Source organism: Cricetulus griseus, chromosome 5 (genome assembly GCF_003668045.3).
Source record: "Cricetulus griseus strain 17A/GY chromosome 5, alternate assembly CriGri-PICRH-1.0, whole genome shotgun sequence".
NCBI lineage: Eukaryota > Metazoa > Chordata > Mammalia > Rodentia > Cricetidae > Cricetulus > Cricetulus griseus.
Window position 1 is genome coordinate 73,085,163 of NC_048598.1, and position 25,298 is coordinate 73,110,460.

Below are 25,298 nucleotides of genomic sequence, written 5' to 3' on the forward strand. Positions count from 1 at the left end.
AGTGTGATTGCAGGTAATAGATTATCATTCGAGCTATTGACAGCAACAAAGAACTGTGTCCACACAGTTTGGCCTCGGTTGTTAGCCTTGCTTCCTTAACTTAGAGCAGTGGCTGTGATGTATTCTTGGTTACTCACCTGACTGTTAGTATAAGGTGAAAGTTATTGAGAACATAAGAAGGGAACACTCATAGGCATTTCTTTCTCCACATGCCTTGAGTATGCTACCAGCATTGGACATATATATTAAAGAACAAAGCAAGTAGAACTCAGGTATGTCATGATATTTGTAATGCACCTTTATGCTGGTGTTTTCTTATTGGCTTTATCCCCAAGGAATCTATGTCCAGCATACACACAGACACACACACTCTTGTATACATGCTGTCACACTCAAGCCTTCATCTTCCTATGAAGATAAAGCACACACACAAAACACAGATGCTCAGGAACACACATATATGCACTTTCTATTGCTCTAGCAAAGACTGACACAAGAATAAGATATGTCAAAGTCTCAGATTTCTTTTTTAAAACCATTTCTTTCCTAGTTATCATTACAAGATTATTGTTTTCAAGGTGCCAAGGGGACAGCACAATCATTAATGTACTTGCCTTGCCAATATGAGGATATAGTTTTGATGTCTAATACATTTTCAAAAAAAATCCAGAACTGCTGACATCTGCTTATAATCTTAGCACGTGGAGACAGAGTCAGGTGATCAATGGGGCTCAAGAGCCAATCCGTCTAGCCCAATCAGCAAGGTACAAGGAAATGAGTGACCTGGTCTCAAATAACAAGGATGAACTGTGTATATCCTTAGCATTGTCCGTATGGATTATTTTAGGAGCTCTCTCTCAGGGTACATCTCAAAGGATTCTTAACTGACACCATCTACTTTTCTATTCTGATAAGTGAGATTATAGAGTGGCTGTAGACAGTTTTTTTACAAGAGATTCTAGTCTCAAAAGCTAAACCCAGGAGATACTAGGGATGCACAAAGTGTTTCTGGTAAGAATCTTGGGAAATTACAACTTTTCAGCGGAGAGAAATACCTTCAACAGTTGTCCATTGTATCGGCGTTCTGGCTTCTTCAAGCATCAGCCAGTCTTCCCTTCTCATGTGTGTTTTGCTTTTCCCTGACTTTCTGTCCTGTCTCACTTTCCTTACTGTATCCACCTCCCCTGAAAGCAGCACCAGTGTCCTCATGGACAGTGGATTTAGCTCATCCAGGGAGAAGTTTCAAAGGGGCTTCCTGGTGAAGACTTAGTCATGGGTGACATATGTGCTGCAGCTCACTTGCAGTTTAATTGCCTGGAATAATGCTAGTGTTGTCGTTTCTTTATATCATTCCAACTTGTATGATGACTTTCATTTCAGAGGGGCAGTTTGATTTCTGTAATGAAAGGTTTTCCAAAGAGCTCAAGAACGGCCATCCACCAGTTAGAAGTAGCATTTTATGCATCATGCTGTTACCCACAGAATGGACCACACAGGGCTTCTAGAAGGCTGGTCTCTAAAGCTAAGTCCAGCAGTGGATATTATTGCCATGTGTGGAAGCCTCCTCTTTGAAGTGGTCTCTCTGGGCTAGCGGCAGACAGAATAATCTCCTGCTAAATTGAGCCATTAAACAAAACTACTAAGTCATAAAGCTGTGGCATTACCCTGAAATTAAAGCACTGTCACCTTCAAATTGCCAAGTATTTTAACAGCCACTTAGAGAAATTCCGTTCACACATCCACTTAGCATGGCCTGTTGGTTCCAAGCTCACTGATGAGGAGAGGAAGTCTGAGTGAGATTTTCAGGCATGGGGCTTATAATTTTTTCATGCTTCTCCTCTTTAATAACCCACAAATTTCTCAAATCCTTATTAATCTCTCATTTACTCATTTATTTATCAACTCTCTTATTTATTTGCTTTCTCATATATTTTTGATGTGATCAGTTATTTATGCATTACTCAATTATATAGAAATTAATTCATGCAAATTACATTCTATTGTTGACTGAACTTGGCACCAAAGTTCACAGAGTTAGTAAATCTACCCATGTCATTAAGAAACTCATAAATAAAAATAAATTAAATAATTAAATTGAATTAACTTTTCACTTTGTGTGTGTGTGTGTGTGTGTGTGTGTGTGTGTGTGTGTGTGTGTGTGTGTGCGCCTGCATGTGGTGATTGTTGTTCCTTGGGGTTCATCTACCTTTGTCTTTGGACCAAGAACCCTGGTTTCTCATTGGTCTAATGCTCACTACTTCAGCTGGCCTAACTTGCCACAAACTCCAGGGGTTATCTTGCCTGTGATACCACAGCACTATCATACTTGGCTTTCTTACCAGTTTCTACTGATGCAACTCTGGTCTTTGGACTTGCAGTGAAAACACTTTCACAACTGAGCTGTCTCCCCATACCTCAGATTATTTTGTGCATCTCTCAATAAATTATGTATTTGTTGATTCTTATTTATTTGCTTCCTTGTTTACTTTTATGAGTTTTTATGCATCATTCCTTTACTCAATTATGCAAAAAATAATTCATACAAATTATATTCTAATGTTGACTGAGTTAAGCACCAAAATCATAAAGTGAATAAATCTATTCTTGTCTCCCAAAAACAAATTTTGAGAGAAGACAGGTGCAGTATGTAGATATTTTAGATCCAGTGTGAAAAACAGAAATAGAACACAGGAGGAAGGGATTGAGAAAAGGTATACAAGGGGACCAAGGATCATGGCCCTTCAAGATGTGTCTGAATATAGCCTGGTTTTGTGTGTATGCATGTGTGAATTTCTGTGTATGTGATATATGTGTGTATGGTGTATGAGTGCATGTGTGTGTAAGCATGTGTACCCATAAGTATACACAGAGATCATAAAAAGACAACAGGTGTGAGAGAGACTCTCTTGAACTTGGAAATAAATAGGATGACTAGCAAGTCCCCAAATTCCAGCCCCCTGACTCTGTCCTCCACAATGCTGTGGTTATAAGCACAGGTGGCCATGGTGGCTTTTTATGTGGGTATTGAGGATTCCAATTCAAGTCCTCTGGTAGGTCAACAGGTTTGGTTTACTCACTGAGCCATGTCCCCTGCTCCTGAGTTGATTTTGTAAATGGGAACAGCTGTTATTTATAGAGTAACTACTAGCCTGAAGTGCCAGGCTCTGCATTTCACAGTGGAAATGGCACTGTTTCCCTAGCACCTGTGTGAAGAAGATACATTCTATTTTAATGAGCAAGGTACAAAAAATCTCAGTGGCTGAACATATTGCCTAGAGTTGAATCTACCACTGAAGTTGTCAGGTTGTCACTGTCAAGCCTAAGTGCTCAGGTTCAAGTAACACAGGGAGTGTGAGGTCAGGAAGGGTCCCTGTGTCCTAGCATGGTGCATTCAGCTTGCATAATTCTTTCTGTGAGTCAGCAGACTCTCAGAAAGGACTGTGAAGAGCAGAGGCCTCCAGTGCCCACTGTACATCACTTAGCACCACTTTGCTCTTCTGTAAGACAGATCTGATCATAACTCCATCCAGGGTTTCTGAGGAGTGAATGAAATGATATAAAGCTGAGGTATTCCATATTTAATTATCTATAATGAATGAGCTGAAAGCAGAGTTTTAAATGTCATTTTCTAGCTCTGTTCCTGGGGCTGTTTGTTTAGTAAGCATGAACATGAGTCAGAAACACTGTGCATAACATGCTATAATGGTCAATGCTGATTGTAGACTTGTTAAATCCAGAATCATCTATGACACAAACATCTGGGCATGCCTCAGTGACTGTTTAGATTGCTTTAACTTAGGTGGGCTGACCCATGCTAAATGTAGAGGCACCATTTCACAAGCTGAGGTCCTGGATGAATGCAAATAATCTAAAGGACCAAGAACCACATTCATCTTTCTGCTTCCTGCTGTGGGAGTGATGGTATCAGCTTTCTCAAGCACCTGCTACTTGGATTTCACCAATACTACGATGGACTGTACCCTTGAGTCCTGGGATAAAATAAAGTCTTCCTTATTTCAGCTGTTTTTGATAATTTTTCCTTTTAAAAATGAATATAACTACTACACAAATTTTTTGTGCTTTGAGACATATTATTTCAAGGCAATAAGACCAGTGATGAACACTTAATGAAGCCCCTCATTTTTTTCTACTGTTAAGGGAAATTAAGCTATAAGGACCAGGCTGTCATGACTGGACCTGTATAGTACTTTTCTGTAGAGATAAATGGAATGTCCCTAGTTCTAGGAACAGGGGAAGTCAATAAACATCAATAAATATGATGCTTTGTGTCCTGTTAACTGCTAGCATCCATGCACAAAAACTCCATGTGACACACAAGAACGAAGTCATCCAGCCCTCAAATCAATTTCATTCATTCACTTATATTTAATTCATTTACTTATGTAGATGTTTTCTAGCTATGGAATACTGCTAACTTACTTTTATGATGCTCAACTTCCTCATGGGTATAAATAAGAGTAATTGTTCTTACTTTAATGGATGTATGTACAAATTAAGTAAAATTAAATGAGGGGATTGATCAGATGTTTCTGTTTCAGCATCTGGCATTCTCTAAAAGTTGCTGGTATAGTGTCACAAGGCTAGGAGTGTCAAGGTACAAAATTAATGCAGAGGTGGCACTGACTAAGCTTCATGGGGGCATCAGGCTTCTGTGTCTCACCCACTTGCCCATGACTAGTTATGTGCCAGCAATCTCTGTAGAGAAGGCCTGCCATGATTAGCTGTCTTGTTTGGGATCATGAACACCTGTTTCTAAGACCCAACTAGATAGTGAAGTGTGGACATAGGCATAGCAAATTCATGACCTACTGCCTAATGTACCATGGAGTTATGGCACCCAAGGATGTGACTGCCATCATTGCTGCCACAGTGTTGCTTCACTGTGCTGCTCAAGAGAATCAGAACATGTAGTGCACAATGACGGTGATATTGATTGTCATCTTGTCACAACTTAAAATATTGGTGCCAAATCTTTGGTCACTTCTGTGGAGAATTTTCCAGTTTGGAATGATTTATGTGAGAAGACCACCCTAAGTCTGAGTGACACCACTCTCCTGGCTGGTGTCCTGCACTGAATACAAAAAAAGCAAGGCAACTGAGCATCCACATCCCTCTTTCTGCTTCCTGATTGCATTTGCAGTGAGAGCAGCTGCCTCAAGTTTCTGCTTCAATGACCTCGCTGCTAGGATGGTTTGTACTTAGTTAAGGTTCATTGTGCAATGTATATGCTAAGCCACACAAGCACCATTGCTGATGGACCATGGGGACCACAGTTTGACCTGAAGTATGCCCAGGTATTTGGTACTCTTTTTTGTGGATAAGGGCATAGGATAGGATATTATCTCTGAGACCAGGTTTACATGGCTTCCCTGGAGAAGGAATACACAGAAGTAGACATCAACTCCTACTAAGGTGAGAATGAGGCAGAGGAACAGAAAAGCTCTTGGAGCCTTTTCACTATACTATAACAAATCCTTCCTAAACAGTTTTTTTTAAAGAAAACTTGGGAGATAGGTGTCTCTAGGCAAACAATGAAAAACAGAGATAAAATATCATCATTGGGAGTCAATGAAGTCATGGATTCCTTGTCTCCGGGCTATTGTTTGCCCAGGGATTCCCACAGAGGGATACAGTTCAGCTATATGAACATTTTTTCCTGTTCAAAAGACAGAAGTAACAAGGTCAAAGGTACCTCCCAGAATGCTTGTTCATTCTTGCTCACTTTTGCTCTGAGCCCTAGATTCCAGGGAAAGATGGGAAATCAAAGTTACTTCAGACATCTCAAGGAATGAAAGAGCCCAGTTTTACTGGCAGCTTGTGACTTTTGTTCTGTGAAGAGGGAAGCAGAGAAACAATTCACCTGGGGACACTTTTCCCATTGCTCTTTCCTCTCATGGATTATTGCTGTCTGTTTTCTGTTGCTGCCACAGAGTACCCAAGCCTGAATATTTTCTAAAGTAAAGAAGTTTGTTTATCTCACTGGTTTTGTTGCTAAATAATTGAGATTGCTCTGGTTGCTTCAGAACATGACAGGTGTTAGCAAATGGTACCTTTGTAAGATAGGACACAGCACAAGACAGAAAGCAAGAAGGTGTGTCAAGGAAACCAAATTTTCTTTTTAGTTTTCTATAGTTAGTTCAGTCCTGCGAGAGGAAAAACCTTCTCCAAAGGGTGATTACCATTAAGCCTACCACAAACCTAACCACAATCTCCTAAAACATGACCCCACAATATCACAGGAGGAAAACAAGGCTATGGCACATGAATATTTTGAGGATAAATCATATGAAATGCTGAGCATGGGCTCTTAAAACAGGAGCTTCAGCCCAGCATGCATTGTTAGTATGCAGGTGTTTGCAGGTCCTATCTACAAAAATTCATTAGAAATGTTGACTACTGTATGGTGTAGGTGGAGTGTGAAATGTCTTGTACATGCTCATATGTTTGCACACTTAGTGCTATTTGGGGGGGGTTCTGAAACCTTGGAAAGCAGAATCTTTCTGGAAAAGGTACTGGGGAGAAGGTCTAAAAGGTTCTCATCTAGCTTACTTCTAGCCATTTCTTTCTACTTTATGTCTACAGTTATTATGTAGGCAGCTGCCTCATATTCCCGCTGGCATGCCTTCTGAACCATCATGAACCAAATACTGGAGCCAAAAATAAGCTTCACCTCTCCTTAAGCTATTCCATTACAGGTCTTTTATCACAAGAACAAGAAAACTAATTAATACACAGTCAATGTGGCATTTCCAAAGTGTGAGAATGCTGTGACACTTCCAAGTCTTTTGTGTTTTATACCATTTTTTTTGCTCTCAGGAATTTCCCTCATCCTCATCTTTACCTCAAACACTCCTTTTAGATCATACAAAGCAACTTTGGCCAGCACTATATTTATGGGTCTTTGATCAAATCATGTAGCTAAGAAATTGCTATTGAATCCAAGTGAATTTTTAAGAGTGTGGTTGGTTTGATTCTAGCCTGATATTACCTAGCTTTGTCAGATTGTTTGATTTAAGGGATTTAGTTTTCCTCTTCTTTAGTGTCTTCCTCTGTTATTACTAACAAGACCTGTTTATAAATTTATTCTGAAGATTGTATGGTATAATCACTGTAAAACACAAGAAAAATGTCTGGCATTATATATCAAATATGGAGCTCTAGTTATTTTCATAATTTTGTTCAAAATTCAACAGTGGTCATGCTTTGGATATGATTGTCAAGATTCATTATTTGCTTTCAACACAGAAATTCCTCACCTCCTAAGCTTGTTTTCTTGTATTCTCTTCCTGCCTGCTTGTCTTCCTGCCTTCCTGTCTGTCTGTCTCTCTTTCTCTCCCATTTTATGTGTGTGTGTGTGTGTGTGTGTGTGTGTGTGTGTGTGTGTTTCTGTTTCTATGTCTTTCTGTGTGTGAAGTGTGGTGCATGAGCACTTGTTCATGTGAGTGTGCATGCACATGTGAGTGAGCCTACATATGTGTGCATAAATATGCTTAAGCCAAAAGTCAACATTTGTTCATTCCTAGATCACCCCACCTTAGTTTTTGAGACAGAGCTTCTAACTGAACCTGAAATGGATCACTTCACTTTGGTAGGTTGTCCAAGGGGCTCCAAATTCCGTATGCCTCTGCCTCCCTAGCACTGTCTGTGGGAATCCAAAAGCAGGGCCTCAAGCTTATGCAGCAAGGACCTTACAGAATGAGCCATCTCAGTAGACCCACTTTGTTTGTTTTTCTGGTGTCTAAATTCTTTAATTGTTGTGACATATATCTGGGAAGAAACCAAAGAGAGGAAAGACTAATTCTGGCTCTCAGGTTCAGAGCTGCCTATCATTCATGGTGGAGAGAGCCATGTGAAGCAGAGCAGTCAGGAGGCCATACATGAGACAGCAGAGCTACTCAATTTCTCCTTTACTTTTATCCCATCTGTGCCCCAAGCCTAGGAGACTATGTCTCTGTATTTCAGGCCAGTGTTCCCTTCTTAATGATCTAAGTTCTTTACAACCCAGTCAAGCTTAAATAAAAATTAACTTTCACAATTTGTGTTCTTGACATAGACTTTTTTGTGCTATGTCCAATCATTATAAATGATTGCCCCATGCAGTATAGTTAGTATAATTTTGATTCCTCACTCACTGTTAGGATACAGGCAAGAAAACCTCTTGGGCCATGTGGGTCCTTGATGCCTCTTGTGAGCATATTCATCGGGGTCAGGCTTTTTCAGTATCGTCACTTGGCTATAGTATGCCTGGTCTCTGCATTGTGAAGATGGTTTATCATTAGTCAGATACCTCATGTGGTCCATGAAGATATTTTGGTTAATGTGTCTGTTCCTAGCATGTGTTCATAATTGGTAAAAGTCTTAGACTTTGTTACGCTGACATTTGCAATGCTTTTCTCCTTCCTCTCTTTTTCTCTATCTTCAGCTCAAACTCTCCCCTCTGTGTGTGTTAAAAACAAACAAAAGCATGGCAAACAGTTTTACCTGTTTTACTGGTCCCAATCCTGGTTTGGATGCTCATTTATTTATATACAGCCAATGGTGAACCTCAACTTATTTCCTATGTTGTTTGTACATACTCCTTGGAGCATCTGATTTCTACAGCAATGTGTTCCTCAATGTTTCTCTGTCAAAAATGTCAGGCAAAAGCAAATTAAGGAATGATTTATTTGGGCTATTTGAGATTTGAGATTGATTTGAGGTAGCTATGCACACTATATCTGCAGTAAAAAAAAAAAAACAGACACAGATCAACATTGATGCTCTGTTATCCTTTCATCTTTTTATGAAGTCTAAGAAGCCAGCCTATAGCACCCACACTGACCTCTTTTTAACTCAAGTAGCATAGCCCAGAAACCTCTCAAAGACATGACCTGAGCCTTGTCTCCCAGATTATGAATATATTAACCATTGAAAACAGTAAAGGATTCAAAATATCACATTGAACTTTTCCTGTTCTAGGCCAGATCCAGATATTTTCCTGATATTTTCTATTTCCTGCTATACAGATTGTCATTTGGAAATCAAGACCTAGGTATGAGGCTTGATCATCACATCAAGATATTTTTCAACAAGCACATGGAATAAGTTTGTGTGTGTGTGTCTAAATTATGACTTTAAGGAAGATTACTCTGATGCAAACCCCAAAGCTTTAAAATTCCCTGGTTATTATTTGTCTTCTCTATGTCTCTCTTCCTTGTGGGTCTTGCCCCATGACATGAATATACTTTCTCATTTACTCCATCCTGCAGTATATACCAAGCAGGTTCAGAATCAAATCTGTAAAATCAGAGCCAATAACACAGTCATATTTAAGACTGCCTGGAACATCATTTAGCTTTCAGCTTTCAACCTTAGATTATATCCTTACAAGTTTACTATTAGTCAAAACACTGTCTTTGAAAATTACTTGAATTATTGCTTTTATTTGGTTTTACTGTGTTCTTTTAAACACTTTTACTGTTGATTTAGGAATTTTAACCCAGTTTATATTTAGAAGTCAGAATTATACTTTCTTCATTCTTTGGATTTCATTTCTCTGCATAGCTAAAGTGTTTTAATGTTAAAAGTTATTGAATGATATCACTCACAGTTGGGACAGGCATTCCATTCTCAGTCAACACTGTCACATACACACCTAGGAGGAGTATACTTACTAGTCTGTTAGTGATTCTTAAAATATAAGAAAGTTAAAAAATGGAAACACTAAAAATCACACACCAAGGCTGATCAGAGAACTCTCATTCTCCTATCGTCTTCTTCTAATCCTTATCCATCTCCTCTAGATATCCATTTATGCTACTTTGTCCTTATTGCTGTTGCTCATTTTTCTCACTATAGTATAGTAAGTACCATTGTCTTTTCTATATCAGCTTGTCACTTGACAGTATACAACAGAAATCAGTTTAGATCAGTTTAAGTGCCACATACATTATTTAATGTGGCTTCACTGTACCTCATAGTGTCAACTAAGTACACTTTATTCAGTTGGATATCTACTGAAGGACATTTATCTTTTTCTGATATAGCACTATTTCCAACACATAACTGTCACGAATATAAGCAAACTCTTTTTTTTTTTTTAGAAAAAAATCAAATACCACATTTTTACTGATTTCAAGATCTAGTACAGAATTCAGCAAAATTCTGAGAAAGATGATGATCGCTCAGCTCTGTAGTAAGTGTACATTTGCTTCAGCGGTAGAGGGATGATAGAATTAGTTGTCAGTTTGATAGGATATAGAATCATCTAGGAGACAAGCATCTAGGAATAGCAGTTACGAAGTGATTAATATAGGTTAGTCTCCGGGTATGGATATGGGAGAGTATCTTGCTTAGCTTAATTGAGGTGAGAAAGCTCATCCACTGTTGGTGTCATTGTCCTGTGGGCTTGGTTACTGGACTGTATAAAATGAGAACGTGACCCAAACAAAAACATTTCTCTGCTTCCTGATTGTGGACATAATGTGACCATATACTTCACTTGTCTGCTAGGATATTTTCCTCACAGTGCTAAGTTATAGCCTTTAACTGTGAGTCAAAGGCAACTCTTTGTTCTCTAATTTAGTTATTTTGGGGGGATATTTTATCACAGCAATGGAACACTTACAAGACAATATGGTGTTAGGCAGAGGTTTATGAGACATTCTTGTCAATTGTAGCATATATAGCTTTATAGAAAGAGTGGATAAAGACATTTAAAAAAATAGTATAAATGAGACCTGGAAGAGATAGAAAAGGCTGCTCAGGTAGGATGGCATGTATCAGAGACAATGGCACTTATGTTGTGACAGGCTTGGGATTAGGAATGTTAACTTAATTATACTGTCTCTTGAGCTTTACTTTTGTAAGTTTCTCCAGAACCTGATCATAAGCAGAATAGACAGACAGTCTTACATTTACAAATAGCTGTCTCCAGGCTGGGAGATTTTTTTTTTGTAGAGGTAAAGCTTGATATAGACACATAAGAAACAGAGTTTAGATTCCCAGAATCTACATGAAAAAGCTAAGCAGTTGTGGTGGCCCATTTGTAATTTCAGCACTCAAGAATCAGATACACATGGGCACTGGGGAATCTTGTTAAGTACAATAGTTTAATTGGTAAGTTACAGGTCCATTGAAAGTCCTTTCTTCAGTAAATAATGAGGATGCCACCTGCTGCCAACAATCATGTACACACACACACACACACACACACACACACACACACACACACACACACACACACGAACACACATAGATACATACATGCAGCACAGAAAAAGACACAGTGAGAAACACATGAAGGGGGGAATCAATTGTCTTCTTTTGGTCTTACAAAAGCAAATGTTTTTTATTTTTTGTTTTTTTTTGGGGGGGGTGTTTTCGAGACAGGGTTTCTCTGTATAGCTTTGGAACCTATCCTGGCACTCACTCTGGAGACCATGCTGGCCTCGAACTCACAGAGATCCGCCTGCCTCTGCCTCCCAAGTGCTGGGATTAAAGGCGTGTACCACCAATACCCAGCCAAAAGCAAATGTTAATGATGCACTTAACTACAATTTCTGAAGAAGACAAGTCCTTTGCATTTGGCTCAGTCTCAGGAAGTCCTGTGGTGTGATATTGACCTCTTTACATCTCTAAATGGAAATATAGGTGTCCTGGATTATAAATTATAAGCGTTTATCTCCTTTAATCCGAATGGTGAACTATGAAGGAGGGATCATTTCTTATTTTTATTTGTAGAAAGCAGTGGTTGTGAAAGATCAAGGCTCAAGATTATCATCATTCTATAGTGAAAATGACATGTTGGAACTGAAGTTAGACTTGGGTGAGTTGCCAGTTTTCATCTTTATGTAGGCATTCTAGACCTACATAAAGTCTGCCACAAGAATCTTCCGAGACCTCACAGAAATTTCTAAGAGGATATCTAGAGGTGTAGCTCAGTTGATAGAGTGCTTACTTAGCTTGTGGAAATCCCCCAGACCATCTCTAATATTGTGTAATGCTATCAGTGGTAGATTATGTTTGGGACCAGCCCTGGAGAGATCTAGAAGGAATGTCAGAAACTCATAGTTATTTTTGGCCTCATGAGGAGGTAAAAGAACAATGAGTTAGCTCAGTGAGTAAAGGTACTTGATAAGCTTGATGACCTAAATTCAATCCCTGGGGCCTACACTGTACAAGAAAAGAACTAAGTCCTGCAAGTTTTCCTTTGATTTTTGTAAGTGCATTTTGGAATGTGAACATGTGAGTGACTGTACATTTCCCCTCACATAGATGTGCAGACACATATATAAGGATTTATTTATTTTGATTTTATATGTATGAGCATTTGTTTGTTTCCATGTACATGTACCATGTGCATAAACTGGTGGTCATGGAGCCCACAAGAGGCTCTTAGATCTCCTGGAACTTGAGTTTCAAAGGGTTTCAAACCTCAATGTGTGGGCTGGCAATTAAACCTGGATCTTTGGCAAGAGTAGCAAGTGCTCTTCACTGCTGATCCATCTCTCTAACCTCCTAAAAAGAATAATTTTAAAAAAGAATAGTCTGTGATCAGTCTAGGTGACAAGAGACCATGACAAGGGTCTCAAGACGGAAAGAAGAGACACACTTGTTAGACCATTGCAAGAATCACTTACAGTATCACCATTCTCTTCTCAACATATATATTTATAATTTCACTTTAAACTTCCATCTCTCTGCAGGTCACAAAGATAAAAGTGACATCAATATGGGAAATGGTTGGCCATGGACCTGAATCCTCTAGCCTCCATGTTTACTCTACCAGATATCCACCTCAAGGAGAAAGCAATTCAAAAAGTTCTTCTCCCTTGAGCCAAACACTGCAAACTTTTCTAGATAGGGTTTCATGTCCCAGCTGGCCTTGAATGCACTATGTATCTGAGGCTGATTGTGAACTCCTGATACTCCTGACTTCCTATCTAAAGGGCAAAATCACAGGGATGTCCCACCAAATCCAGTTAATTTCTGACTGTGGATCAAACCCAGGTCATCTTTCCTGCTAGATAAACATACTACTAACTGAACTAAACCTCACCCCCCAGCTATACACCCTAGAGCTCAGGTCCACAGTACTTCTTCAGCTTGTGGCCCTCATGCTACCCTAGTATATGTCACTAACTGAGAGCTCTGCACATCGTAGACACATAACTTTTATTTTTATCACACAGCTACCAAATATGATTCCGTATATGTGGAATCTAATCCACCACGTTTTTACACCATAAAACAGATTTCCTGGGTCTCTTTGATCATGCCATCTACTTTAAAGCAAGGGAGAAAGAAAAATAACTCTCCAAAAAGGTACCTAAAAAGTAAAGGCTAGAGTGAAGCCAGAGGATAAATCACAGTCAAGTAGGTTATCTGGAAGTCGTAAATGTGGCCAGGAAAGTCAGGTGGAAGAGTGATGATGGATGTGATACTGTGTACATCACAGCTAATGCAAGGAGTGCAGTGGCCTGGAACTGGTAATGCATGCTCTCACAAACAAAGCAGCCCTATTCTAAAAGCAGCTGGCTGTGATAGGTGCAACAAACAGGGAAGCATTCCTCCCTAAGCAGCTGGGCTGATACTCTTGGGAGAAATAACAGCTCCTGGCGGAACTCTATGGCTTTTAAAGGAGGTAGAATTGCTTTACACCAATTGTCATCCTTCCTATTATTAAGGTAGTTGAAGGGAAGGTGGGTCCTATAGTAGAGGATCCTGGACTTGTTTCTAACAGTAAAATGATCTGGATTAGTCTGTTCTAACATTCTCTGTTCATCCCTGAAATTGTTAATTTCGGGTGGTATCTCTGTCTCTGGCTGAGTTTGTCAAACTCATTAACTTTTCAGTGACACAACTTTTATTGATTATTGGTTTGTACTTTTCTTGTAGTCTCTATTTCATTCATCCTCCCAAGCTTTATTATTTCTTGCTGCACACTGGGTTTGCAATTGGCTTCTTGTTTTGCTTTTGAAGATTTTAGGAGTATCATTAAGTTATTTAGTTTAGATCCGATTTCCTAATGCTAGAGATTATCACTATATAATTTGCTATAAGGACTAACTCCCTTAGCTGTGTCCCAGAGACCTGGTAGATTTTACTATCATTTTTAGTTGCTTCTAGGATATCAAAACTTCCTTTCCGATTATTTCAATTTGTTCATTCAATAGTTTTCATTAGAAATTGCATTGTTCACTAAATGTCTCAGTAGGTTTTACTTATATATTTTTACATATACATGTAATAATAATCATCAAAAGGAAAAAAAAGCTTCAATTATAGGCTGGTTGAAATTCTTGCATGCAAACTTGAGGATTCATGTTAATATCCCCAGAACATATGAAAATTCCAGGTGGGAGTGATGACCCTCCTGTACTTGCATGTTGGGAAGAGAGCAGCAAGAGTTCCCCAGAGCAAATTGACTACGGGTACTATACAGATGGAAAGCTCTTGGTTTGATTAAAAAAAACTTTGTCTTATTGAATAATTTGAAGGAGTGATCAAGGATGATTCTCAACATCAACCTGAGTCTTCCACATGCCTGAGCACACATAGGCACCTGCACCCTTCTTCATACATGAGCCAATATACATGCAAATATATATGCAGACATACACATAAAAAATAAAATTTATTTACTCAGTCTCTAAGAATGTTTAGATTCTGTAGAGTCTCTTGATATTGAGTTCTACCTTTATTCTAGTAACCTTTCAAATGCAACTAGAATAGCATCAGCAACATGGCTTCCTGGCTTCATTGCTCAATGGGAGTCAAGCACCATGGAATCCATTAGGGAGAACTTCTATTCTGAGTTGACTCTATGCTTTGGGCCAACCTGTGTGTCTTTACTTATTGCTCACAGTACTGCACACTAGACTCTGCCTAGTTCAAAGACTACTAGGCTGAGACTGAGAGCTGACCTACTTCTTCTAGGAATCTGGTGGGCAGTAGAGATAGTACTGGAGGTTAGATCTAATGATATAATCCTCCACCACATGTGCCTCTGGAAACCATGGAAGAGCAAGCTAAACTAATGTTATTTACCCATTACTGTTTATGAGTTAAATTGAGAGACAAATCACAAACATGAAGAGTTAAGGGAGTGTCAATTCAAAAGGGTGGGGAATATTAGAAGACCATTCATGAAGAGACTGTGAATAGCTAGAGACATTACTTTGAGAACTATTTAAACTGTCTTTACCCTTGGCATAGAAAATTCACTGTGTCAACATGCATAACTGTACCAGAAGTGACCCCTGAGACTTTAATATAGATTTGTTTTATTACAACTGGAGAATAAGTGAATTGGCACAGTGTTTAAAGGAACATAAGTACCTCCCTACAGTGATTTCAGTTCAATTAGGCAGGGTATTGACAATCTGTAGACTTCCTTTCTTTTCAAGCATTGTGATGGAAAAAAAACTGCAGTAATTTTTTTTTTGGCTGTGCAATGAGACAGATATATGTGCAGAATGTAACTTTAATAATCAGAGTTATTTCTTGGCCCTTTCTCTTTTTAAAAATTTTCTTTTGTTTGTTCTTCATTCTGAATGGTGATCCCCATGGCAACAGATGAACAGTGAATAGCATCTATAATTACTATTATTAATAACAATAATCATAATAATAATACCAATCAGATGTAATGAGAGAAAAAATATGAAAGGAAATTCAATTGTGGCTCTGTATGTAAACAATTTACAGTTCCTGAAATGAGAGCCAGAGGAACCAGGTAGAATATCTAGTGATGTATTCTAGAGAACTGATTTACTGGGGAATTGAAAAGGAACAATTTTATAACAGAGTTATTGAGAGAGAATGTTCCAGGATATCTTGTCATGGATTGTCAGAAAACTCTGCAATATCTTCTTTCCTTTAGATGCCTTTGGCATGTGTGTGTGTGTGTGTGTGTGTGTGTGTGTGTGTGTGTGTGTGTGTACAAATGTTCTCCATGTGTGTGCAGGAATTTGTGGAAGCCAGAGGATAACTGGAAATATTATTTTTCTTATATTTGTGACAGAAAAGAACTCATTACCCTGGAACTCACTGATTTGTCTAGGCTAGCTGGCCAAAGAGCCATGAGAATCTGCTCTCTTCCCCTCCACTGTACTAGGAATACAAGCACAGGCCAAAGCATCTAATTTTATCACATGGATTTGGAGCTCAAGCATAGGTCCTTGTTCTTGAGTAGCAAAAACATGACCCACTGAGCTGTCTCTCCAGCCCCTTTATGCATAAAACTTACTATTTTAATTAGGACCAGTACACAACACATGCACAAAAGAGTAGCTTTGGAATTGCCCAATACAAATTAGTCATGATGAAATCACCTCTTCATGTAGTAGATATTATTCCAAAGGGTCTGAACCTAAGCCTATTGTCTTGTACTCTGTAAATGGAAATTCGCTCTTTGTCAGTTAGCCCTTGTAGAACACCAGACGCTTTATCAACGGGCCCAGCTTCACTGAAACTCCATCCCCTTCATCTATCTCCAGGAGATTGCCTGGAATCCCTCACTTAATTATAATATTCAAGACACTTATAACAAGTAGAAACATTGTTGTCATTCTTACAGAGTCTAAGTTGGTTGCTTTTCTATTGCTGTGAGAAAACTCTATGTCTGTGGCAATTCATAAAAGAAAGCATTTAATTGGGCTTATTGTTCCAGAGGATTAGACTCCTTGAAGGAGATCTAATATCACAAAATTATAAAGAAAAAAAAGAAGCGGAGAGCACACTGAAGATGGTGGGATACTTTTGGAGCCTCAAAGTTTGGCATACCATGTCTTCCAAGGCTACATCTCCCAACCCTACCCAAATAGTTCTACCAAATGGGGACCCATTATACAAATAATGAAAGTAGAAGAACCATTTTCATTTAAACTACCACATTCTATTCTCTGGTTCTCATAGGCTTCTGACCATACCTCATAGTACAAAATGCATTTAGTTCAACCTCTAAAATCCCTACAGTTATTTACAATCTCAATGCTTTTAAATTTCAAAGTCTATTCCGAGCCTAAAGACAACTGTTTAATACTAACCTCTTATAAAATCAAAAAATAAAGCTGTATTCTTCCAACATACAACAGCGCAGAATACATATTACCATTCCAAAATGTAGACTACACAGGCCAGGCTCAAGAGGTTTCAGAGGGGACCAATATTAGAAACAGGGCTAGAGGCCATTCTTATGATATTTTGGCAAAGACTGTGGCTGCTTTCTGCCTTTGTCCTAGGAATCTTCCCGAGCATAAAGTAAAAAGTTTTGGACTAATTTCTTTGGCAGAGGAGATTAAAAGACAGTCTATCATTATGGGAACATAATAAATTAATACTGGACTAAAACAAGATTGAAAGCCATCAGGGAAAACTCCAAAACTTATAGTTTCATGCCTAATGTAAATGGGCTTAGATAACTCTCCCCTTCTGGCTTTGCTGTGGCAACTATTTTTTTTTTGTTTTTGTTTTTTGTTTTTTTTGTTTTTTTTTGTTTTTTTGTTTTTCGAGATAAGGTTTCTCTGTCAAGCTTTGGAGCCTATCCTGGCACTTTCTCTGGAGACCAGGCTGGCCTTGAACTCACAGAGATCTACCTGTCTCTGCCTCCCGTGTGCTGGGATTAAAGGCGTGCACCACCAAAGCCTGGCCTTGCTGTGGCAATTTAAATGTCTTTTTCATAGCAGGTTTCTATTTCCTGTGTACAGCTCTTTTAAGCAGATATCCCATGGCTTTGTCACCAATAACGTTTTGAGATATTCAACACAATTCAGGTTTCACTTTCATAGATTCCAGAATGACCTCACTGGGCTTCTTGTCCACTCAAGGTCTTTATACATGGACTTCTCTTTAACACCTTGGTATCAGTGGTTCTCCTTAACAGTTCAGGAAGGATCCTAACACCTTTGCTCCTGTGTCCTTCATGACACTAAAACCTGAAGTACATGAATGATACTGCTAAGTTTGGCTGCCAACTTGAGATTGAGCCTCATCCCACTGAATAAAAATTGAAGCCCCTTTTCTTTTGTTGCTTTTTAGGAGCAGAAAACTCCTTAGGCCTTTTCTTTTAACAAATTGAAAGTTTAGCTGAGCAAGGTCTTACCCTGCAGGCATCATTCCTTTTATTCCACTGAAGATTTGGCCTTTCCTTAATCTCTTTATCTTTTCAGCACATGGCTTGACTCCAACATTACATTCCCTAGTGCTCCATTTCCCTTCACTCTGTACATTTTCAATTTCCTTTTGCCCTGCTTGGTCCTTTTCATTGTAGTCCTGCATGGGAGTGATTACTTATAATCACTCCAGAAAGTCTATATTAGACTGTCTTGAAATCTCCTCTGATAAAGGAATTAGTCCATTACTTTCTATTTAAGCCTAAGGAAAATTCTTAGGATAAAGGCAAGAAGCAGCCAGTCTTTGCCAAAGTATTACAGGAATGGTCTCTAGCTAAGTTTCTAATATTGTCCCCCTCTGAAACCTCTTGAGCTGGGCCTCTATAATCTACATTGCTCTTAGTACTACTGTCTTCCCAACTCCTACTGGGATGATTTATTGAGCATTCAATTACTTTTCTAGTCCAAAGTTCCAAAGTCTTCCATATTCCTCCACCAAAGAGCACACCCAGACCTGTCAAAGCAAGAGCCCACTCCCTGGTCCTGATTTCCTTCTCCATATGTTACTTTTCTATTGCTACAATAAAAACACCATGACCAAAGCAATCTGTAAACTAAAGCATTTAATTGGGCTTTCAATTTTTGAGGCTCAAAATCCATGATGTTAGAGCAAAAGCATGACAATAGGGACAACTGAGATTTCACATCTCAGAACTGCAGGCAGAAGACAGGGCATTCACTGGGGATGCTGGGAAACTTCTGAAGCCTCATATCCCATTGTTTTGACATACATCCGTCATACCTTCTAATCCTTCCCAAGTGTTCCACGGAGGAGCAAGTATCCAAACATGCCAGCCTGTGAGGGCTATTCCCACTCAAACTTCCATAACAATTCTCTCCCCAAATATTCCCAAACTTTTAGACAAGTTAGAGAGTAAGTTTTGTCATTTATTTGTACCTGGATAGGCAATGACTCATTATACCCTTGAACATAAGGCATAATGTTGTTCATATCCTAGAAAATCTCACAAATCTGTGGGAATACTTTTAGGTAAGAAGGCTTTTCTGGCTCACATAAATGGTGACATCTGTGAATGATGCTTCAGAACATCATCATGCATATTGCTTGGAGGACATAGTTTGTAAACACATTGTACATAATAATAGTGGTTATCCCTGGAGTGGTTTGAGACACAGAAGTTCTTTCTCATAGCAGGTCATTAGGCTGAATGGTACCTTGCTGAAGTTAATATTTTTTTTTAATTTTTTCAAGTTAATATTTTAATGGTTTAACTGTTTCAGTGTTGCTTTATTTTTGCTTTTGTGTATGTGTGTATGTTTATAGGTGTGGGGGTAAATGTGTATCTACATGTGGAAATCTCAGGACAAATTTAGGTGTCATTCTTCACCTTTTGATTTGAGGGCTTTCAGAAGCTAAGTTGCCAGGCCAGGGATCTCCAAGAATCCAATGCCCTCCCCCAACACCCCAGTTCTTGGATTACAAGTACACACTACCATGTATACCCATTGTCCACCTCAATTAACCAAAGTCAAGGTCTTGGATAAGTCCATGCAGACTCACCTTAGATCAATAATAGCAATAAAGTGCTGTCTCCAATAATGTGACTGAGTGGCAATCGACAGTCAAAGTAATAGAAGAAACACAACTGGATAAAACAAGTAAGCTCAGCAAAATGTGGTCAAATTCTAAAGTACAGATTCTGTTGGGGAATTTCAAGACAAACAGGAGAGAGCAACTGAGATATGCATGAGGCTATTACATTGGGATGAGCAGTAGAGAAAGTGGGAATAATTGGTCCTGCATAGCAATAGTGGTGTTACAATCAGCCTGTCATGTTTGTAAGCTCATCAGAGGAATAATAGGGAAGAAGGCAGAGATGGATTGAGACAACTGGTCACATCACATCTGTAGTAGGAAGCAGGCAGAGAGGGATCAATGTTGGTACTCAGCTAACTACCTTTGCCTGCAACCCAGGATTGTCTCCTATAGAATATTGCTACTCACTTTAAAATGGACTTTCCTTTCTCAATTAACCTAATCTAGAAATCCCAACACAGATATACCCAGACATTTTATCTCCTTGGTGATTACGTTTTCTGTCATGTTGACACTGACAATTAGCTATCACACATACACCAAATCTCTAACTCCATTATCTACACAAAAAGTATCACTGCCCTGATGATAAAATTAACCATCTTAAACATTCAGTTTCACTGGTCAATTTTAATTAAAGTAATGTGGTAGTCAACAGAGGAGGCACCCTAGGTATCAAGGTCATCTTGTTTGTATATGTAGAAGACTATTTAGTATGAATCTTGGTTATGTGAATATCCCTCATGAAAAACCATACGTGAGTATGGGATGTAACTCCTCATCTCCCCTCTTTCTCCTAACACTATGCTTATAGCTAAAGTTGTGATACCTATTAACTGTTGTGGGGAGGAATGTGGAACCCTAGATTGCTCTCTTGCATATTCTGTACACCATATATAACAAAAGTGCTACTTGTTAAATTGAATTATTAAAAATTTACTTCCCATTCAAAATCCAGAGGTAGAATTGGCAACATCAGCATACCTAAAATGAAAACTCAACTTTGATATAGCTTCTGTTTCCTTCTCAACCAAAGACAGAATATGATTGTACTAAAGTAATAAAATGAATAAACAGACACATAAATAAATATGTAGAGTTGAAGGTCTACATCTAATATAAGAAGAAATGTCAAACCAATGACTGAGTGGTGATGTGTGTACTACTTTTAGAACCAGGTTGGGTACATGGATAATGGAGACAAGTTCCGATAGATCACAGGTGCATATATATATATAATATTAGACATACAAATAGATGATAGATAATTGAAAATTTGTAGATGGTAGGTAGATTATATAACATTGTTAGATATATGATCTTTAAATGGTAGTGAGAAAGATTAAATGTTAGGAGAACTTTGAAATGAAACTAGCCAATGACCTATAGTTTTCAAGTAATCATCTCTTCCCATGGTCTTCATTCTTTAATGTTTTGTTCTGCATGTTATGTCTTTAAATTTAATCTCATTGTTGAATAATAACTTTTTGCTATTTTTATCACATTTGTGTAAATTGTGATTGTACTAGATAGTTTATTTTTTTCTTCTTTGATTTTTTTTATTTGAGTTAGAAACAAGATTATTTTACATGTCAATTCCAATTCCCTCTCCTTCCCCTCCTGCCCTCCTCCCCTGCTCCCCCAACTAACATGCTAACTTGTCACATTCTAGAATCATCAGAGGAGGAGGCCTCCATTTAGAAAACACCCCTATAAACTGGTCTGTCTGTAAGCCTGTAGGGCATTTTCCTAATTGGTGATTGATGGGAAAAGACCCAGCATATTGTGGGTGGTGCCAACCCTGGCCTGGTGATCCTGGGTTCTATAAGAAAGCAGACTGAGGGATACATAGTGAGCAAAGTCAGTAAGCAGCACTGCTCCATGGCTTCCTGCATCAGCTCCTGCCTCCAGGTTCCTGCCCTGTTTGAGTTCATGTCCTTACTCCCATTGATGCTGAAGTATAAGCCAAATAGACCTTTTTATCTCCAGCTTGCTTTTTGGTTTTGGTGTTTCAGTTCAGCAATAGAAACCATATCTAAGACAGACATTAAAAACATTTTTGAAATTTCAGGTGAATCTTTAATAATATGAGTTTTCTGGTAACAACTTTAATGCCATTTTTATTTTAGGAGTAAAAATTCAATAGAATTAGTTTTTCACTATAATTTACAGAAGAATGCAGCCCTGTTTCAAAATAGCACAGGACATATTTCTCTGGGGATATGATGGTTATCAATTAGTTGGTTTAGGAAACTATTCCTAGGATGATTCACAGTAACTGAGCATAATTGAATTGTATGTTATGAGAACTGTTACTAAGTTGGGAATTCTTGGGAAATAGTTAAAAGCAAACCATTTCTTTCTTCTTCTCATATACTGAGACTGAGGTATGGGAATAAGACAAAAAAGAATTGGTGGGAAGAATTAAAACAGGATGTCTAAGTAGCCAGGACTTCACCTTTTCATTAATCCATTTATTCTTACTGAAATCACATCAATGGCCCTACTCTTGCTACTTATAGTTAATAATAACAGGTGCTTTCAGCATGTTTTCCTGTCAGTGCTCTCTAATAGAAATGCTGTGGGTTATTGCTTTTCTTTATGGGCCTTTGCTTCCCCATTTGTAAAACTAAGGGGGTGGAAGAGAGAAGAAACCACATGGTTTCTCTGCTCAGTTCCTTTTCTGCTCTTTGAATCTATGAAGACGAATGTTGTAATTGTGTGGGCAAGACTCTCAGATGGCAAACACTTTCAAGTCTTCCTGTTTCCTCCCTGCTTTATTTGTGAGGATGTTCAGAATTAAACTGCACCTCAAATTGCAGGAAGTGCTCACACCCAAGTTAGCACCACAGTATCCTGCATACACTCCTGACGGTCCCTTCCAACTTAAAAATTTATTCATTTTTTGTTTCTATTTCTGTGTGTCTGAGTGGAAGTGAGTATGTGCACTTGGGAGTAGAGTTTCCTCCAAGGACAGAGAGGGTGTTGGATCCCCTGGAACCAGAGTAATAGATGTTTATGCGCCACCTGATGGGGGTGCTGGAAACTGAACATGGGATGTCTGCATGGGAAGTAGGCTGACTTAACCTCTTTTGCACCTCTCTGGCACATTAGCAGCCCTGCTGCCTGCCTGTGAAGTGGTCACTGCTGCCCTGGTTTTGTTGCCATATGCTTTAAATGTTAAATGATTATGACCCTGAGTTTTAGGGAGGTGAAATGACCTAAGTTCCATATTGGCAAAAAAAAAAAAAAAAAAAAAAGTCTTTCAAATGCAAAGCTCTCTGTCTTTGAAACCATGTTCCTCTCCCCCTTATCTCACACTTCTCCTTATCTTGTCCTTTCTTTCTTATTTAAAGGGCTCCATGTCTCTGCATTTATTCAGTATAAAATTTCCAGATAATTTTTGTATATGTGTGCATATGAATGCTGTATTAGTCAGGATTCTCTAGAGGAACATAACTGATAGGATATGTGTATGGGATTTATTAGAGTGGCTTATAGGCTGAGGTCCAGATAGTCCAACAAGGTCTGTCTAAGGATGTCTCAGCTGATTCTCAGTAAGTGCCAGAATCTTGAAAATGTAGTCTCCAATGCCAGTTAATGGATTTTTACAGCAAGATTAAGTCCAGACAGGTAAAGAACATAAGCTCTCTTCTTCCATGTCCCTTATGTAGACTGCCACCAGAAAGTGTGGCCCAGATTAAAGGTACACCTTCCCATATTAAAGATCTGGATTAAAGGCTCCATCTTCCCACTTCAAATGTTTCAATCAAGAATAATTCCTCAGGTGTACTCAACTGCTTGGGTTTTTGTTAATTTCCTATGTTGTCAAGTTGGCAACCAAGAATACCCATGTTATATGCTTGTGCACATGATGTGTGTTTGCACAGATATGGAAGTCAGGGCCAACCTCAGGTGTCATTTCTCAGATGTTATTTGCCTTCTTTTCCCTCTGGAGATGAAAAGAAGGTGTGTACTTATGTGCACATGAGTGCAAATGCCTATGGAAGACAGAGAGAACATTGGACCCTCCAAAGTTGGACTCACAGATGGTTGTGAACACCTAATGTGGATTATAGGAACTGAACTTAGGTCTTCTGTAAGAGTAGTATACTTTCTCAACTGCTGAGACATTGTTCTAACCTATTTTTTTGTTCCTTTGAAAAACTCTCATCGGTCTGGCACTCTCTGTGCAGACTAGGCTGTCTTGTCAACAAGACCAAGGGGTCCTCCTTCCTCTGCCCTCCCTCCCAGCAATGGAATTTCAAGCTTGTGTCACTATGCACAGCATTTTTTACAATATCATTCCAGGGTTTAATTTTCAGGTCCTTACACTTCCACAGCTTAGTTTCATCTCTGATAATAATGTGTTGTTTTGCAAATACTTATTATCTGTAGCTGCTGTTTTCAACCTGATATTTAATGGTTATTTTAAAAATTACCCCTGGTATTGTGCCTGTACTAAACTTACATAGGTATTTTGTCCATGTCAAAATTTCCTACACAATGCAGCATAACAACAGTTTACATAGCATTTATCTTTTATTATTTATCAAAAGCAACTCTGGGATGATCTAAAATATAGAGTAGGTGTCTATAATATGTATATGCTATGCTATTTTCTGTGACAGAGTTGAGATTGTGCAGACTTTCATATGTTGAAAGTCTCCCCAGGAATGAGGAGGGAGATTGTACTGGTCAATTTTAAATTAATAATTTACATTAAAAAGCCTGTGGAATAAAGGCTCATAAGCATATCCTGTAAGACTATTTGTCCTCATATTAACTAAAGATAGAGCCCTATAAGAAAAACAATTCCTGGGTTATTCTGTAAGGAATAGAATGCCTTGATCCACTGTCTATACAGAGCACTCAGGTGGAGACCTCATTGTACTTTGAGTGACTCACTCTTTATGTACTCCTCTTTGGGCTTTAATTCTAGCTTTCTTGCTTTGCATTGTTGTCTGTGCAGAGGACAAGATCTGGATGACGGTTCAGCACAACAACACCGAACTGACTCGGGTACAGGGTTTCAACTCTGAGAAGCCCTATGCCATGACCTTAAATTATGGTGGCAGTATGGAGCAGCTGGAGGCTCTGATTGATGGCTCAGAGCACTGTGAGCAGGAGGTGGCATACCACTGCAGGAGATCTCGCCTCCTTAACACACCAGGTAAGTTTCTGCCCTTCATGGTAACTTGAAACTCAGAAGCTAATATCCTGATTGTGCTTTCCCTGATACAAGACAGAGTCATTGAAAAACTGGGAACATCAATTTAGGAAATGTCTTTAAACTTTCCTAGTGACTGCTGTGGGAAGGCCAAGCCAATTATGAGTGGTCCTACCTCTGGGTAGAAAGTCCTGTAGTATATGAGAAAAACAATAAATAAAAATAAATAGTAGGGGAGCTACAAGAATGAGAAGGGAAGAAGAGGAAAAATGCAGAGGTCATGAGGGGGCAGAAAGGTTGAGTAAAGTGTAGATTAGAAGAAAGGATATGTGATCGGTAGGGTTTTAGTTGGGGGGTAGTAGGGGAGGAAGGGAGGGAGAAGGGAACTGGGACT

The 25,298-nt window shown here is 38.8% G+C and overlaps 1 protein-coding gene across 3 annotated transcripts in view; it reads left to right on the forward strand.

The window, feature by feature from the left end:
* The window catches only part of Cntnap5 (contactin associated protein family member 5), an 897,862-nt gene that overhangs the window by 584,710 nt on the left and 287,854 nt on the right, over window positions 1-25,298 (forward strand). For all 3 annotated transcript variants that reach the window (XM_035445443.1, XM_035445444.1, XM_035445445.1), the window contains exon 13: window positions 24,707-24,907. In XM_035445443.1, the coding sequence (XP_035301334.1) occupies window positions 24,707-24,907 (201 nt within the window). The remainder of the gene's footprint in view (window positions 1-24,706; window positions 24,908-25,298) is intronic.